The sequence below is a fragment of the Otolemur garnettii genome, unplaced genomic scaffold, assembly GCF_000181295.1.
Source record: "Otolemur garnettii isolate 467f Iridium unplaced genomic scaffold, OtoGar3 scaffold00076, whole genome shotgun sequence".
NCBI lineage: Eukaryota > Metazoa > Chordata > Mammalia > Primates > Galagidae > Otolemur > Otolemur garnettii.
The window spans coordinates 8568001-8583635 of record NW_003852471.1 but is presented as its reverse complement, the minus strand read 5'-3'; the positions used below and the strand labels follow the sequence as shown (position 1 = coordinate 8583635).

The 15635-nt window shown below is 34.8% G+C and overlaps 1 protein-coding gene across 1 annotated transcript in view; it reads right to left on the bottom strand.

Moving 5' to 3' along the window:
* Positions 1 to 15635, bottom strand: part of GRID2 (glutamate ionotropic receptor delta type subunit 2) — a gene marked incomplete at its 3' end in the record, with an annotated part of 1213016 nt that overhangs the window by 949263 nt on the left and 248118 nt on the right. Inside the window, exon 2 of the mRNA XM_012807815.1 lies at positions 641 to 796. Within this exon, the coding sequence (XP_012663269.1) occupies positions 641 to 796 (156 nt within the window). The remainder of the gene's footprint in view (positions 1 to 640; positions 797 to 15635) is intronic.

Sequence of the window (15635 nt, the reverse complement as noted above, 5' to 3'; positions counted from 1 at the left end):
TTTCATTAACAGGAACAACCACACCAGTATAATAAAAATAATCTGTATTTGTATTACTTTGTACCAATGAAAATTTTTAATTTAGTGAGCAGAGAGAATGAAGGAAAGTGCTGCACTATTTGGTACCTTGTAGAGAGTAAACAATTTATAGCCCAGGTCAGTATGTTATAATCCCAGTACAAAATCTGTGATTTGTGTGTAGCGTCTAAAGGTTTTCCTTGCGGCCACACATTTGTCATGAGTACACCTGAAATGTCAGAGCAAGTCGTAACAACACTCATGGTGGCAGTTACCTCAGAGAAGTCCCAAATAAAAATTCAGATAGAAATTGGTATTTTTAAGGAATGCTTCATTTACATTGCAGTCAGAACAAATGATAAAGCACATAACGGTAAATTTTTATGTACATTTTCATATTATAGCTCAATTAATACAGTAACTTTCCACCCTCTGTCCTTTGGAATGCAGAATTGACATCTACCAAGCAGCTTTAGCAAACAAAAACAATGCCCAATTAACAGCAAATATACAAAAACTATTCCTATGCTTAAGAGCTTTTTAAACTAGTATAAATTTCATTTCATTTGAAAACAACCAACCAAACAAACGAACAAAATAGTGGACCGCTGATGGATCTTACCTTCTTGAACTGCTTGAAAAGGGTTGTTGCCATCCACAAATGTCACTGAAAATGTGATTTTCTCTGTCTGTAATATCTCCTCATTCTGGTTAAGGTCACCAACTGCTGTGCGAAACACCTCATCATCTTTTTTGGCAGATTCATCAAAAATTGCTCCTAGAAAGAAGTGAGTTTCACCATTAAACGATAGCATAAATATTCTGTCGTGCCCTCTGGAAATAGCCTTGTGTATTGAAAATATATACTTTCCCTTAAAGCATGTATTTTATTAATTACTAAGACACCTTGTACTGGAAGCAGGGTGATAGTTGAGAAGGGAGACCGCTACTTCTTCCAAATGGGAATAATGAATAGTACATCAAAGTTTCAGGTGTGGAGATAATGGGAGGACAATGTAATTGTTACAAAAAGCTTCTGCATGACAAAGTGGCTAGTATGTTGGAGATCTTACACCAGGAGATCTTTAGGAATTCATAGTTTGAAGAACTTCTTTTGAATAATAAATAAAATCTGGAAACTTTCTGAGCACTGTTCATATAGTATATAAGAATTGAACATCTCTATGATCTTAATGTCTTTCTCTTTTTATCTTTCCTTTCTTTTTTTTTTTTTAAACAAGAGTTTCATTATCTTTTATAGTGGTAAACTCAAAAATATTTATAGAAAATTTAGACACATATAAATCTCTCAGCAGAGAAAAAGAAGAAATATTTCCTGAAGAACATAAGTCCTAGGGGATAATTACAGCATTTTTCATCCATGATAAGCACTAGGACAAAATTTTACTGAGTTTTCACTGTCAGCCGATTACTGGATAAACACACCAGTTCTAACAGCAAACTGATTTCAAATCCGACTCTGTCCCTGGTTAAATACATGACCCCGAGCAAGGCACTCAAATTCTAAACCTCATATCCATCATGTATAAAAACAAATAATACTATCCACAACTAAGGATTATAGTGTGTATTAAATAATGTCTATGCAAATTGTGAACTGTTGTAATTCAACGGCCAAGTTTCCATTTGGCCATTGCTAGCATTTTCTTCTTCCATTGTTCTTCTTTTTTCATATATAATAGAGATAAACACGGAGAACATAATGCTAAATGATAAGAACCAGACACACAAAGAAAACTGCTGCACCATGTTACTTCTATGCAGAATCTAAAAAGTAAAACCCAGGCGGTGCCCGTAGCTCAGTGAGCAGGGTGCCAGCCACATACACCGAGGCTGGTGGGTTCGAATTGGCCCAGGCCAGCTAAAGCAACAAGGACAACTGCAACAGAAAAATAGCTTGGTGTTGTGGTGGGCACCTGTAGTCCCAGCTGCTTGGGAGGCTGAGGCAAGAGAATCGCTTAAGAGTTTGAGGTTGCTGGGAGCTGTGACAGCACAGGACCCTACCCAGGGCGACAGCTTGAGACTCTGTCTCAAAAATACAATACAATACAATACAAAGTAAAACCCAGAGAAGGAGAGAGTACAATAGTGGTTACTAGGGATAGACAGGCAGAGGAAATGTGTAGAAGTAGGTCAAAAGCTATAAACTTGCACTTATATAAGATTAGTAAATTTATATATCTAATGTCTAACTATTATCTTTCAGACCGAAAAATTGCTGAGAGCAGATTTTACTTTCTCTGGCATAGCCACATACAAAGGCAACTATGAAAATTGATAGATACATAAATTTTCATAAATTTAGTGCTCATTTCTCTATGTGAATATAAAAGCATCAAATTTTACACCTTGAATTTATAAATAAAATAAAAAGTACTATAATTCAAACAGTACTTAACATTTTCAATTTGTTTTTCATAATGGAGCATCTCATTTAATTCTTAAAATAATTATGTGATTTGTACACTCCTAAATATAGTTGTGAAAATTAAGATCTATTGCCAGAAATACACTAAGTTCTCACAAAACTGGGGGACTCTTTCCCATCTGGCCATGCATAGTTTTATTTCTATTATTCTGATTCTTATTGTTCTAAGCAGTTACATTATTTTAAAATTGTTTACCTTTTAATTATAAATATTTGGCCCAATGGATTTTTTTTGAGATGAAAAGATTGAAATTCTTTCTAACAACAATAACAAAATAAAACCAGCACTACAGAGTAAAAATGACATTTAAAAAATGACTATGAATACCTATCCATATACATATCCTTATCCATATAACATATGTTCCTCGACTATTACACTTGATCTCAGCCAAAATGCTGAGACGTGATGTCTTTCTTCACTATTATGTCATTTTATTGTGTGGTTATAAAAATAAAATTGGGTGTGTAAGAAAAAATAATTCTGTATATATAAATATGTTATGTATATTATAATAATTCTATATAAATATGTTATATATATTATACACACATATTTGAAAATATATGTAGAGTTGACATGTACACACCTATATACAGAAGATACATTTACATCTTTAGCTTTGTTGATTTTATGTATGTGACTAAAGTCTAAAAATTTCTAGCAAAAGGTCAAGATGTTAAACCTATATCATCAGAGTGAATGCCTAATAAGGAAAGGGCAAATCTGTCAGTTTCTGACAAGTGTATCAGTCAGTGTACTCTTTTTTTTTTGGAGACAGAGCCTCAAGCTGTCCCCCGGGTAGAGTGCCGTGGCATTATAGCTCATAGCAACCTCCAACTCCTGGGCTCAAGCGAGTCTCCTGCCTCCGCCTCCCAAGTAGCTGGGACCACAGGTGCCCGCCACAACGCCGGCTATTTTTTGGTTGCAGCTGTCATTGTTGTTTGGCGGGTCTGGGCTGGGGATTTGAACCCGCCACCTTAGGTGTATGTGGCTGGCGCTTTAGCCGGTTGAGCTATAGGCGCCGAGCCAGTCAGTGTACTCTTAACGCCTCCACCCTAAGATGAGCTCACCATAAGAAGATAATCATCAGCTTTCACTAGAGAAAGCAGAACGTTTATAGTGTGACCTAGCCTTGTCTTATCATGCATGAATTGCACCAATACTTCAACCAAATTCCTTGAACCCTTGCCTTTTGTTTTCTGTATAATTTGAATATCTGCCCATGGCTGAGAGCATGAGAGAAAAGAGTAAAGATTTCCCTCCCTCCCTTCCTTCTTTCCTCTCTGTCTCTCCCTCTCTCCCCTCTCTCTTCCTGCCTCCCTCTCTTTTCTCCTTCCTTCCCTCCTTCCTTTCCTCCCTCCCTCCCTTCCCTTCCCTTCCTCTCTCTTTTCCTTCCTTCCTTCCCTCCCTCCCTCCTTCGCCCCTTCCCCCTTCCCTCCCTCCCTCCTTTCTTCCTTCATTCCAAGACAGGGTCTCACTGTGTCTCCCAGGCTGGAGTGGAGCAGTATGATAACAGTTCACCACAACCTTGAATTCCAGGGCTCAAGCAATCCTCAAACCTCAGCATCCCAAGTAATTAGGACTATAGGAGCACTTCACTACAGCTGACTATTTTTTTTTAATTTTTTTTTTTTTTTAATATTTGTAGTGACTAGGTCTTAGTGACTAGGTCTCACTTCTTATTCCTACAGTACTGAGATTCCACTGTGCCCAGCCAAATATTTTTAAGGGGGCCTATAAATTAAATGTTTCCTAATTATATTACTAGATAGTTAGTGGCCAGAACATTATTTTTATTAATACAATCAAATATTTATATATTATAGACTTTAACTTTTGCCTCTCCTGTGATTTTTTTTTAACCAGATACAATTCTACTTTAGAAACTTAGCTTTCGTGAAAGTATTTAAATAATAAATGTTAGACTTACATTACTAACATAAGCCGCTTTAATGAAGGATCATTTCAATAGGTGACAATTCTTATATGCATCTAGATTAATCATGACATTGAAGTTTAATATTATCAGATTGAGATATCTAAATTCTTCAGCAGTTTGTTAGGAAGAATGATACCAATTTCCTTTAACTGAAGCTGAAATAACCAATTCATTTTAAATCAGATAATCTAAATGTCTATTCACAAAGAAATGATGTGTGTTTCTACAAAGATGTTTCAGCTTGTCGTGGATTCTAAATGGGTCTTTCAAAAGAAGAGTTGCTAATCAGCCTTGTTTGATAGCAGGTGATGTTATTGACTTCTGCTGAGTATTGGTAATATATTTTTGATGAAAGCATTTTACTATCTCCTGACAGAACACTTAATAGTGCCTTAAACATTAAACCAAGCTTAACAAATAGCAGAAAACTGCAGAAATGATAGCAAATTAGTCAATTTGGTGCTGAATTAAGATATACTGGGAGGAGAGGCACACAAGAAGCAGTTCATCTTTCTGCAAATAGTCAGGAAGGGACCGAAGCAGCAGTTCAGCTCCCTGCAAACAGCATCGCCAAAGACCAGGAGACCCTAGCCAGCATTTCAAATCCCAGTGATTTATTTAGCTTTTTCTCAGCTATAAAATCTCATCTTAAATTTGACTTTGCACTAAAGAAGCACATTTGTATTAAACACAAGCATTTTGAAAACAGCCTGGTGAGTTCCACAGGAAGAATTTCCAGAGTTCCTTTCATATTTCACCTACTTCCAACAGTCAGAGCAATGCCTGACTTCTTTACCCTTTGTAAATACATGAATATTACGAGTCTAATCCAATACAAATGCCTTAGATGTACTTTTTAAACTATATCGTTTCTCAAATTTAACGTTCACAACTATACAGTTAATATCAGGACACAGCAGCTAGTTCCTTCCCAGGTATTTTTATTAGCAAGTTTTTATGGTCAATATTATTTTACAATGTTTAAGTAAAAAGAAGATTAGGATATGGCAAGATAACATAATCCTTCCACCTCTTAAGCCCATATAGACAGACAGATGTGCACACACACATATTTTATGTAACATACCAAATACTTTCATAATAAGTGATTGTAAGCATTGAAAGCAAACATCAGCACATCTAAATTCCTCTTGCACAATCGATTCATGCTTTAAACCTTATTATCTAGAAAGACATATATGAAACAGGAGCTCCTCAAAAAGTTAGGTTGGATTTCATATATGCAAATAAAATCAAAGATAGCTAATCTTTTTAAGCTACAGGTCCAAACTTTTTACTCATTTAATTTTGTCTAAAACATATAAATTCTCTATGGTAAGTATTCTTAAAAAGGATGAACTTAATTTAAAGACATCAGAGGTGCTACGTGTAATGAATCTCTAAATTTCTTTGAATCAACACTGCTGATGCTTTTGTGGGCTCTCTCCTCTCCCCCTGCTTTCCTCTCCCCTTTTTCTCTTTTCTTCCTTTTATTCATGCACACACCCATCCATCCACCTATCCCTCAAACAAACCTCTCCTCAACACAGAGAGAACCATCAAGAGTGGTGATCACAGGGTGCCACTGTGTTCCTTAACAAATGGATTGATGGCAGAACGGTTAAATTTGTTAAATGCTAAATCAGGCCAGAGTCGAATTAAGGTGCCTTGATAACACAATGGAATGAAGCAAGAATGTGTTTTCCACAAAACTATTGCTGAAAAGACTTTTAGAGTTTTTAACAATACATCTTCTCAATTTTCAGAAATTGTAGTGCCAAAATTTTGAATGACTTATCCCAAATTACGTAGTCCAAAGTTACAAGAGGCAGGAGGTTAGTACCCCTTGTTTCAATGTTGCAACTATTCCTACCATACTGTGGAAGAAATTTTCATTTCAAATATTTATAGAAAATACATATGTATGCTATATACACACACGAATATATGTCAATGCGTCAGGTCATATATATGTGTAGGTGTATACTCAACAATTTGTACTTTTCTGGTGATTAGCATATTAAATGTATTTATTATAAGTCACAAGGACTTAAAATTGATGAATCATAGTAAAAACTAGAGCAGAAGGATATTTTGACATAAGGTTTACTTTCTTTGCTTTAGAAGTTTCGGTAATTTTAGTTGAGGAAGTTAAAGAAAAATGCACAACTCTCTGCCTTGGGGAATTTATTGCTCACAGTAAGAGTTACCCTTCTGCAAGGCTATTCAGAATTTTTAAGTCATCATATACCCCTACTGTTTTATATGTTATTATTAACAAGCAGGGCTTTAAACTTAATTCTAACAATGCACTGTCATACATTAGCTGCACAAGGTGCAGATATCCAAATCAAGAGATGTTTAACATTTTTTAATCTACACATGCTCTTCCCACTATTGTCAATGAAAATTAGGCATATATTTCAAAAGGAGGGCAGAATATCAAGAACACTATGAGTGTGAAAGTCAAATTTCTCCCTCCCCCAACTCAAAATGCTCTCAGTTCAGTGGGGGTGGTGGTGGACATATTCAATACTTCTAGATTAACAGGAAAATCAGGAGTATCGTGAACAAATGAGATAAGCATTTTTGTTACCATTTAATATCTTTACCATACACAGAAGCTAAGCGACTACTTCAGCCCAACGATCATTCCAATGAAAATGAAGGCATTGTGTAAATGTATTTGTACATTTGTACACACATATACATACATATGTGTACATGTGTGTATAGATATACCAACTATACCTGTGTTTGTTTATGCCTGTGCATGCATATAATTTTATATACTATATATATATATATATATATATATAATTCCCTGCTTAGGTAACATTAGTTTCATTGTGATGTCCTCCACAAACTAAATATGTACTACAAATGTTTCCACAGTCTCTTTTCCTTTTTTTTAAATTAAATCATAGCTATGTACATTAATGAAGTCATGGGGTACAATGTACTGGTTTTACATACAATCTGAAATATTTTCATCAAACTGGTTAACACAGCCTTCATGGCATAATCTGGGGACAGGGGAAAGGGAGGGAGGGGAGGGGAAATGAGGGGTGGGCAGAGGGTAATTGGTGGGACCACACCTACAGTGCATCTTCCACAGTCTTTTTTCATTCAACAGAAAATGTCCTAATATATCGTAGGCTAATATTCCTGTAGGAAAGAACTCTTTTTTCCTTTCATAAAGACACATATTTTGCTAAGAAGAATAGGGAGAGGATGGGGGGAGAGAGGGTGATTGGTGGGGTCACCTCTGTGGTTTATCCTACAAGGGTACAAGTGAATCTTTCTAAAAGCAGAGTATGAATGTCTTAACTCAATAATTAAGAAAATGACATGAAGGCTACATTAACCAGTTTGATGAGAGTATTTCAAAATGTATATGAAAATACCACACTGTACCCTGTGATTGCACTGATGTACACAGCTATGATTTAATAATAATAAAAAAAAAAAAGAGCGAGAGAGAGACATATTTTTCTCATTTGACCTTATCTAACCCTTCACAACCATTCTGCCTAAAGAAAGAAATCAAAACAATAACTCTAATTGTTGGAAAGGAGGTCTGGATTTACACCAAATTTGTGACAATTAGCAAATATTATTCTGAATTAGGGACGATTGTATTCTGTTGGTTTTCTCTCCAGTTTATAATAATTAAAATAACATTAATTGTATTTAACATGTATTAGTGCTAAGCACTCTGTTAAGTGCTTCACAGACATTATTTCATTTAGTTTTGATAAAAACCTTTTGAGAAAAATGAAACTTGGTTAAGTAAAGTCCCAAAGGCCCCAGTTAGTAATGATGGCTATAGAATTCCCAGATCTTTGTTACTAAACAAGCATCCTAAAAAACTGTGAGCTTAATAACCGGTTGTGCACTCAATATATTGAATTTCCATCAAATAATATACATTTCTATTTTCATAATCATTATAATAAAATATTATTTGTACATTAAAATGATCAGATAAATTTTCATCTTACTTTTTGTTTGATAACATTTTATTAACAAATAATATTCTGCATAATTTTTAGCACAATAATTTAAATTATTCTATTTTAAAAGGAGTTAGTAGTTAAGAGCAAATGTTTACATTTTTTTCTCAAGCTTTGTTTAAATCTTTTTTTTCCTAATTAATATATACAAAGAATTAAATTGATACAAATTTCTAAATGTTAGGTTAAATGACAATTTTTGCAGTCATATGAAAATAGTATCGAATTCCAAGGACATACGCATAATGGCATTTTTTTTATATACAAGTTTTGGTGTAGATTTGTATATTTTTTATCATTTCAGGTTTATTGAGAGTACAAGGAATTAGGTGACAATGTTTGTATTTTTAGGTAAAGTCCCTTTCACAACTATTTATGCCACATTTTTTAAGTGTAGGATTTAGAACAAATTTCTAGTCTTTTAATTTTTAAGAAGTCTTTTTTTTTCAGTGACTAATGATCCTAACAGAATGGCAATGCCTTAGTCATTTTCTTTATACATATTAAAGGGCTTAATAATTTACTCAGATCTACAATATTCAAATTGTGACCATTTACAGAAACTAAGTGCTTCATTATCTCCCAATGATCAGTGCTTACTAAGCACTTTGTTCTCAGTATCCAAAGTACATTATAATAATAACTCTGATTCCACCCACCATATTATCCTTTACAGGCAAGTATTATTCCTATCATAAAGATAGATCATCAGGTTTAAAGAAGATATTGCCAAGGTCACAGAGAGACTCAGCTATGACATGGTGTATAAAGATGTAAGATAAAGGAAAAAAATTCCATGAAGATATCCAAGATGGTCGTACACAAATCCTAACATGTGCATTGTAATTAATATTTACCTATCGTCAGGAACATTTTTAATATGGAAGACAATTTTAAATTCTGTTTCTCTCAATGTATTGTGATAAAGTGACTTTAAGAAGGGCAAATGATGGGCCAGGAAGTGAATATTTCAGCGAGCATCTCCAGAGATTTCTCCGGAGCGTTCTGCAGAGATTTGTGTGAGAATGTGACATCCCTCTACCGTGTGAACTAAGTCAAATTCATAAAATGATTCTTCATTCTTACACATCATTTTTGTAGCCCTACTCTCTAATCACATGTGAATTCACATTTCATTTGGAATTCGTGTGCAGTTGTTCATAAAACCAAGGCACATTTAAACTGATAATATCGTCACTAGAAGTACCTGCAAGTATGCTTGATACTGGAAGTATCTTTGTGGTATGTTTTCCCAATGTCTTTGAGAAAAAAGAAAATGTAGGCCATTTGTTTAAGGAACAGGTAAGCTGAGTCATCCATGCAGAATATAATGGGCAGTTAATTTTTAACATAATTTCATGTTGCAACATAGATCCTCTCAGAATACACAATGAATTTTTATATTTGGTAAATAAACATTTCAAAGATCAATTATTTTACTAAGAATCAATTACAAATGTTTAAAAAGCACTAGATATTTAAGGTTCAATAACTTGAAATTTTCTTCAAGAAAAGTAGCAGTTTAAATACTTTAAATTCTTTTTCATCTTTTCCTACCGAATCTATCCTGTGTTGCAGTTCCCATATCATACCTTTAATTGAAGCACTATCAATTAGTATACACTTAACTGCCATGACAGGAACACAAAGAAATGGTTTAAGAATAGATAACGTTAAGCACAGCACAGAATTCAAACAATTTTTTCAAACTGACATGATGGATTAAAAATAAATAGACAGGAGAAAAAAAGATAATGTAACTACTGAGAAGTATGTTCACTCAGAGATACAGATATTTTTAGAAATGAAACAGATTTAACATTTTTCATCATGTAACAATTTACTATATTCCTTTAATAGTATCTCCAACTTCCATAAGAAAGTGTGAGAACTGGTAGATAGTACTACAAGCAAAATCATATGTCAATGAAGTATCTGTATGAAAAAAATAGCATGAATGGTTATTTTCTTGGAGGAGTCTAACATATTTTGCACACAAATAATGTAGCTTAGGCTGCTTTCTACTTAGTAAAAATTCTAATTTTATGTTTACGACAAAAAATTATTCTTCTAGATAAAAAATCATGTTGCCTCTCTGAATTGGCTTAATTAGATAAGTTGCTTGAAATTAAGTCCTTTAGAACTTCTGTAAAATGTGATTTCATTTCTGAAGAGAATAAATGGATCCTGTGGACTATTTCAAGAAGGAAAATGATACCCTTCTGATATAAATCTCCAACCTCAGGGTTTCATTAGCTCTGATCCCACTTGTCTTTTTTTTTCTTCTTCTTAATTATGTGATGATGTTGAAGAGGAAAAAAATGAAAATTTTATAGATATCTGCTGATTTTTTTCCCCAACACATCCTATTTTGTGCTAAGCGCCTCATATGCTAAATATTGAACTATGTCGGCAAGCAGCACACAGGTATTGCTAGTGGATTTCCCTGAAAAATATTTCCTAAGCAGTGAAAAAGCAGTGACCCTGTTAGAACTATAGACCAGATAACTGTAAATGGGACATGTGTTTTCTTAGGAGGATGGCAATTTTTCTAGGTATCAATTAGCAGCTCGTAGTTGCAAAATGGAAGTTTGGTCTTCATCGTTCAAAATCTGTATCATAGTAACAGTCTTTCACAATATGTGCATCAAAAGCTTAAGGAAAATCAACTCTGGGAGAGTATTTTTAGTAAAAACTTCCCAAATCTTAGGGAAGTGGCCAAAACTGTACATTCCTTCACACTAGAGCGAAGTATCTCTCCTTATTCTCATTTTATAGATTTCATCAGAAATGTCAGGTAAATTACCCAATCGCATCCTTAGAAAGTACTGAGACAGGACTTAACTTCAGAACTTTCTGGGTTCATAAAACTATAGCTTTTATATTATACAAACTGTTCCTATCTTAAAGGCTTGTTTAGTCCATTTCTGAGAAAATATTCTGCTTTTAGAATAGCACATGCTTAGAAAAGAGACACCCAAGGGATGCTTTCAAACTATATCCTTCATCCGACACAGCAACATGGTATATAGTAATCCCCTTTTGATAATTAAAAAAAAATAGCAGCTGGAAGGGGCTCCTAACATCAATGAATCAGGGCCATATTAGAAGGGTGGTAGATAATAGACTGTAGCCTTTTATCAACCTCTTGACAAATTACGTAAAAAGCAAGATATACCGAGGAATAAAGCTCATTTATGACACTTCATACAAAGCAAATAAACCACAGAGTTCAAATTAAAAAGACAAAGTCAAGTTTGGAAAAAATTATAATGCCTTGATGAGGTGTGAAAACCCTTAGCTAAAGTGTGTGAAACAAACAAGTAGAGTTCTAGAGATCTTCTATTATTACATACCCTATGTCTTCAGATTAAAACGCACAGAAAGTTGTTTCCCAAGAAAAAATAAACAAATTTTCTTTCATGTAGCATAAGATATAAAACAGATGGGCAAAATATTTTTATCTGTGAATTCTGGTTTGTGGGTACACAGAGATTTGGAGTTTGAAGAAAAATATATATATACAATGTATATCAAAATTATGATTATAAAAATTGAAATATGCATATATTTTTAAAGAATATTACCTTACATTTAAATACATTATTTTCTTTATATCCTTTGCTTTAATAAAGAGTTACTCCAGTTTCATGCAACCAGACCGGAGAGTCTGTATCTTTTTATTTATTCACACCAAAACTCTACTTGGAAGTTGTGAAAACACCATTTAAGAAAGCCGGTGAAATATTCAATGAGACTTAGAGGCCTTCTAGGGTCATCACCACTCTTCACCTCTAGCATCTTTGATTACTGCCAATTATGTACATCTCTTTAACCAATTGTCCTATCTTCATTCTCTGTCTCTCTCTTTATCTCACTCTCTCCCCCCTCTCTCTCTGTGTCTCTCTTTCTCTCACTCTCTCTTCCCTCTCTCTCTCCTCTCTCTCTCTCTTTTTAACTTGACTGTCTATCATACCTTTGTGTGATGCCAACTGTTCTCCACTCTGCCTACTTTATTTTATGGTAATCACATCCCATTGATATTTTCAACTCCTTTACCAAAGGCTCCTGGTTTTGAATGAATCTTTGCTTTCCCTAGAGGGCTGTGGTGTTCCTGGAGGCTTTCAACTGGAAATCCTTTTTCTCATATATTAGGCCCACTGCAGGCAGTCTGCATTGTATTTCTCCTTTAACAAAAAATCTAAACCATTTATTTTCTACTATAGAGAAAAAAAAAATCATCTCTCTGGAAATCTTTGCCATTTAACTATGCTACAAACTAACCCTTAACTTCATCATACTGACCACCCTGGGCAGCTAAGCACATTCTTGGTAATAAGTTGAAATCTCTTTCATAATTTTTCTCTCTGACCTTCGACCAATCTATCCTACCATCATCCTGGGCAATACAGTTGATAGATACATGTTGACGACCTATCTTTCACACTAACAAATCAATCCTTATTCCTCCCAATATCCCTTATCTCCACTGAACCCACAGCCAAAAAGTGGTCCCTGACAGCACCTATACTTCATGAAAAATCCTGACTTAAGACTCATTCCATTATATCTGTTCTTCAGCTACATACAAACTTCCAGTCTCCTGATCACTGAGTTATGGAGTTTCCACTTTATAGAAATAGTAGTAACTGGCAGAATAATAACGGGTAAATTGAGAGCTCCCTTTTGGATACGTTATTTTTGAGAGATATATTAAAATGCAGTAAAGAAGTTGGACCTAAAGAGAAAGATGTTTGAATTGGAGACATATATTGAGAGTCAGTATATCTTTGGAACTAAAGACTAAAGACTAGGTATCGTCATATAAGGCAACAGTGAAAATGGAAAGCAGAGCACCTAGATCCCAGGCCAGTTCAGTATTAGGTAGAGGAAGCAGAACAAACAAACAAAAATGAAGTAGAAGCCATCACCGATGACAAAGAAGGAGATCAGGGAAAAACAGCAAAGCAAACAGATATTTTCCAAAAGTGGGAACAGTCAACCACATGAAATGCTTTGTGGAAAACGAGTCACGTGAGAACAGAATCGTATTCTTGGGCTGTGATTGGTAACTTGGAAATTGTCAATTATTATACAATTATTATAATAAAGTCATTTTCAACGGAACTGGTGAAAGTGGAAGCCAGATCAAAATAACTTAAAAGAGTGAAGGGGAGGAGAGGAAGTGGAGAAAGAGTTTCGACACATTTTAAAACAATATGCCTTTAAGGTCTTATGTTTATCCTGCCCTTGTAGGCTACGAACTCCCAAAACATGGGGCTAAGGTTTGAGTTTTCATCATACTTAACAGTCCCCAGTGTGTAAAGTGGTGTCTTACATATAACAGGCTTTTGATATTTGTTTCCTGAACTGCAATGGTAGAATCACAATTCCAATTCTATGTGATATAACATAGTGATGGAGCATTTAAAAACAAAACATCCCTTCTAGATACACTGAATCAGAATCTCTACTGAGTTGGAATTCCATTGACAGCACTTCATGCTTTCTTTGCAGTTAGGTTTGGCTAATAGAATGTCAACATAAGAGAGATTAGGAGAGGAGGGATGTAGGTAAGTGCATATACTTAAGTACACAGGGGTGGGGTTGAGTGAGTCTCTGCAAAGTCTCTGTCCCCTTCTGCTTCTAGATACACATGACTCTGAGAGAGCAAATCCAAAAGTTGCAAAATCCTGGATCCCCTCATGAAGAAAGTTTGCTAAGCACCCTGGATATATCAGCCTGAGTAATGTACTTTTCAAGGTAAAGGTAGTTTAAAAAATACACAGCTCTTTTCAAAAGACGTAATTATATATCATCAAATTATTCATCAAAGGTTCGAAATATGATGAATTAGAAATTGTGTTTTTTTTAAATCTCTTTTCTGCAACCTGTGCATTAAGTTTATGTGCATTTACAGGTATAACAAGTACAATTTTATAAGAAGGTATAACTTAATATAAGAAATCATTTTTCTCTAATTAAACTGGCCCCCAATGTAATATGTGTTCCCTAGGAGTTAGGTTGTATTTTCAGAGGCTAGAGAATATCAGAGCCTATGTATTATAAAATGGTTATAAAATGGATATAACTCAATATCCTTCCATGTCTGAAATTTTTACTTCACAAATTATATTTCAATGCAATTTACACTACAAGGTTCTGACAAGAAGACAAACTAGCAAAAAGCTCCTCATTCCTTCCACCAAAATAAAACATTCAGAAACTTCAATGGAGCAGAGGTGGTATCCATCAAGGAATCAACACAAAACTCAGAAAACGCAGGGAAACAAAAGACAGCTGTCAAAGATAGCCAGTATGTCAGGGCAGCCTGTAAAGGCATCTCACACATCTGTAAAAACAGTCAAAATCCTCCCAGGGGCGTATCAAGCCTCTGTAATCAGATCTTTTGTTAAATTTCAGACCTTAGATCCTAGGACTCGGCCTCTTCCTTACTGACATTTGGTAACCTGGCTTCTTTGTTGCTCTTACAACAGACCAGTTATGTTCCCACTCAAGGGATCTTGATCTTGATCTTGTTCCCCCTTGAACCTAGAAGGCGAATTCCCTTCCATACACTCAGGGTTGACTTCCTCAAGTGCTTCAGGTCTTTCTCACCTTCTTAGTGAAACCCTCGTTGACTGGCCAATGTGGGATTGCAGCCTCTGTCTACATTCTCTTTCGTCCTTCTGTGATTTATTTTTCTTCACAGCTGATATCACCATCTACCAGTATAGCTATTTTAACCATTTGTTGATTATTTCTCCCTTCTTTCTAGAATGCAGGTACCATGAAAATAAGGGGTTTTGTTTGTTTTACTAACCCTAAATTACTAGTGCAAGGAAGAGTGCTTGCTGTGTTTTGGGAAATGAATAGGACATTTTTGAAGAAATAGATAAAATATGATGGTATGATTATTTTAAAAGCTATAACCAATCATAAAATCAATAGTGTAACAAATCCTTGGACAAAGTATTCAAATGATGTATACTAATGTCTTGAATTAAAACTATACCTCCGCTTTATTCACCTTGACGTAACCTTGTAGATATTTTTTTTTAGTTTTTGGCTGGGGCTGGGTTTGAACCCACCACCTCCAGCGTATGAGGCCAGTGCCCTACTCCTTTGAGCCACAGGTGCCACCTTTGCAGATAACTTTTATAAAGCATTAAAAATTTGAAAAGAATGTTATTAAAAGCTTCATGATCT